This window comes from Nicotiana sylvestris, chromosome 8, assembly GCF_000393655.2.
Source record: "Nicotiana sylvestris chromosome 8, ASM39365v2, whole genome shotgun sequence".
NCBI classification, from domain to species: domain Eukaryota; kingdom Viridiplantae; phylum Streptophyta; class Magnoliopsida; order Solanales; family Solanaceae; genus Nicotiana; species Nicotiana sylvestris.
In genome coordinates, this window is record NC_091064.1 from 127,375,806 (window position 1) to 127,377,575 (window position 1,770).

The following is a 1,770-nucleotide window of genomic DNA, read 5'->3' on the forward strand; positions in this document are numbered from 1 at the left end:
CATTATGGGTTATTAAATTTAGTGTTTGTTTATGATTGAATATTTATTATTTAGCCTTGTTTATGCATTATTTCTAGAATTAATGGTTGCAAATATTGATTCACGCCTATTTGACTTGGTTCTTACTTGAGAAAGAGGGATTTAGTTTAGGAAAACGTGGCTAACAGGGAATTGGGCTAGTTAAGGTTTTGGCTAGTCTAATTAAAGGGTTTGAACTAGAGATAGGGAAAACCCGACTTGAGCTCATATCAATTATTTGAATTGATACCCAATTATACTTGAGAAAGTAAATTTGGCCATAACCACTCTATAATCGAGAGATATTGAGTGGGTAATTGAGAGTTGTGAGATATAATATACCCTGGTCAATAAAACAAGCATTAAAATGATTTACCTATTATGTAAGCACCTAGGTGAAGGTTACATCCCTAGACATTTTCCCATTTGATTAACAACATCAAAAACAATTAATCGCTTTTTAGTTTCTTCCCAAAAACCCTTTGATTGAAGCACAATTGAGTTATTTCACATACTCTTATCAAGTGTCTACCTTAACACTCCTTACAAACTCTCTGCAGAATTCGACCCCGACTCTTGTTAGGTACTATCATATCAACGGCCGTTTCCACTCATTATTGATTGCGGATTAGACGTGGATCAGAAGCCGATCATGAATAATCTTGACCTTTTCTAAGGCCTCCCGAACCAAATCAGTACGCAACAACCGAGCCTCTCCCAGCTCAAACAAACCAACTGGAGAACGACACCGCCTCCAATAGAAGGCCTCATAAGAAACAATCTAAATACTTGATTGGTAGTTGTGGTTGTTGGCAAACTCTAAAAGAGGCAAGAACTGATCCCAAGAACCCCCGAAATCCATAACACAACCACAAAGCATATCCCCCTAGATTTGAATGGTGCACTCGGACTGTCCATCGAGGGGTGAAATGATGTATTCAACTCAACCCATCTGCCTATCACGTTGTACGGCCCTCCATAAATGCAATGTGAACTGCGTGCCCTGAACATAAATAATGGACGCCGACACAACGTGAAGATGAACAATCTCGCAGATATAGATCTGAATCAGCCGCTATGAAGAATAGGTTGCTGCCACCGAAAAAAAATGCACCGACTTGTTCAATCTATCCACAATGATGCATACTACGTCAAATTGCTTCAAAGTATGTGGGAGACGAACAACTAAATCCAAGGTAATATTCTCCCACTTCCACTCAGGAATCTCAAGTCTCTGAAACAAATTGCCAAGCCTTTGATCTCACACTTCACTCGCTAGAAGTTCAAACACTGAGCCACATACTCTACTATATCTTTCTTCATTGTTCTCCACCAATAATGTTTCCTCAAACCCTGGTACATCTTGGTGGTACCTAGATGAATTGAATACCGTAAACTGTGGGACTCTTCTAGAATCAACTCATTTAGCCGATCCATATTGGGCACACAAATTTTACCATGCATCCACAACAACCTATCATCTCCAATAGAAACCTTCTTGGCATCACCACGATGCACTGTGTCATTAAGGACAAGGAGATAGGGGTCATCATACTGACGATCTCTGATGCGCTCATACAAAGAAGATCGAGAGACTGTGCAAGCAAGAACCCGACTAAGCTCCGAAACATCTAACCTCGTGAATTGTTTGGCTAAGGCATGATCATCTGATGCTAGTGGTCTCTCACCAACCGGAATATATGCAAGGCTACCCATACTCATGGCCTTCCTACTCAAGGCATCGTCCACCAT

The 1,770-nt window shown here is 40.5% G+C and overlaps 1 protein-coding gene across 1 annotated transcript; it reads right to left on the minus strand.

Moving 5' to 3' along the window:
• Positions 1 to 1,293: 1,293 nt before the first annotated feature.
• Positions 1,294 to 1,770, minus strand: LOC138875648 (uncharacterized). The gene has a single exon (XM_070154499.1). The coding sequence runs from the start codon at positions 1,768 to 1,770 to the stop codon at positions 1,294 to 1,296; it is 477 nt and encodes a 158-aa protein (XP_070010600.1).

Bases quoted from the DNA above. Each gene is read 5' to 3' on its own strand.
- LOC138875648 (XM_070154499.1), bottom strand. From the start codon at position 1,770: ATGGTGGACGATGCCTTGAGTAGGAAGGCCATGAGTATGGGTAGCCTT.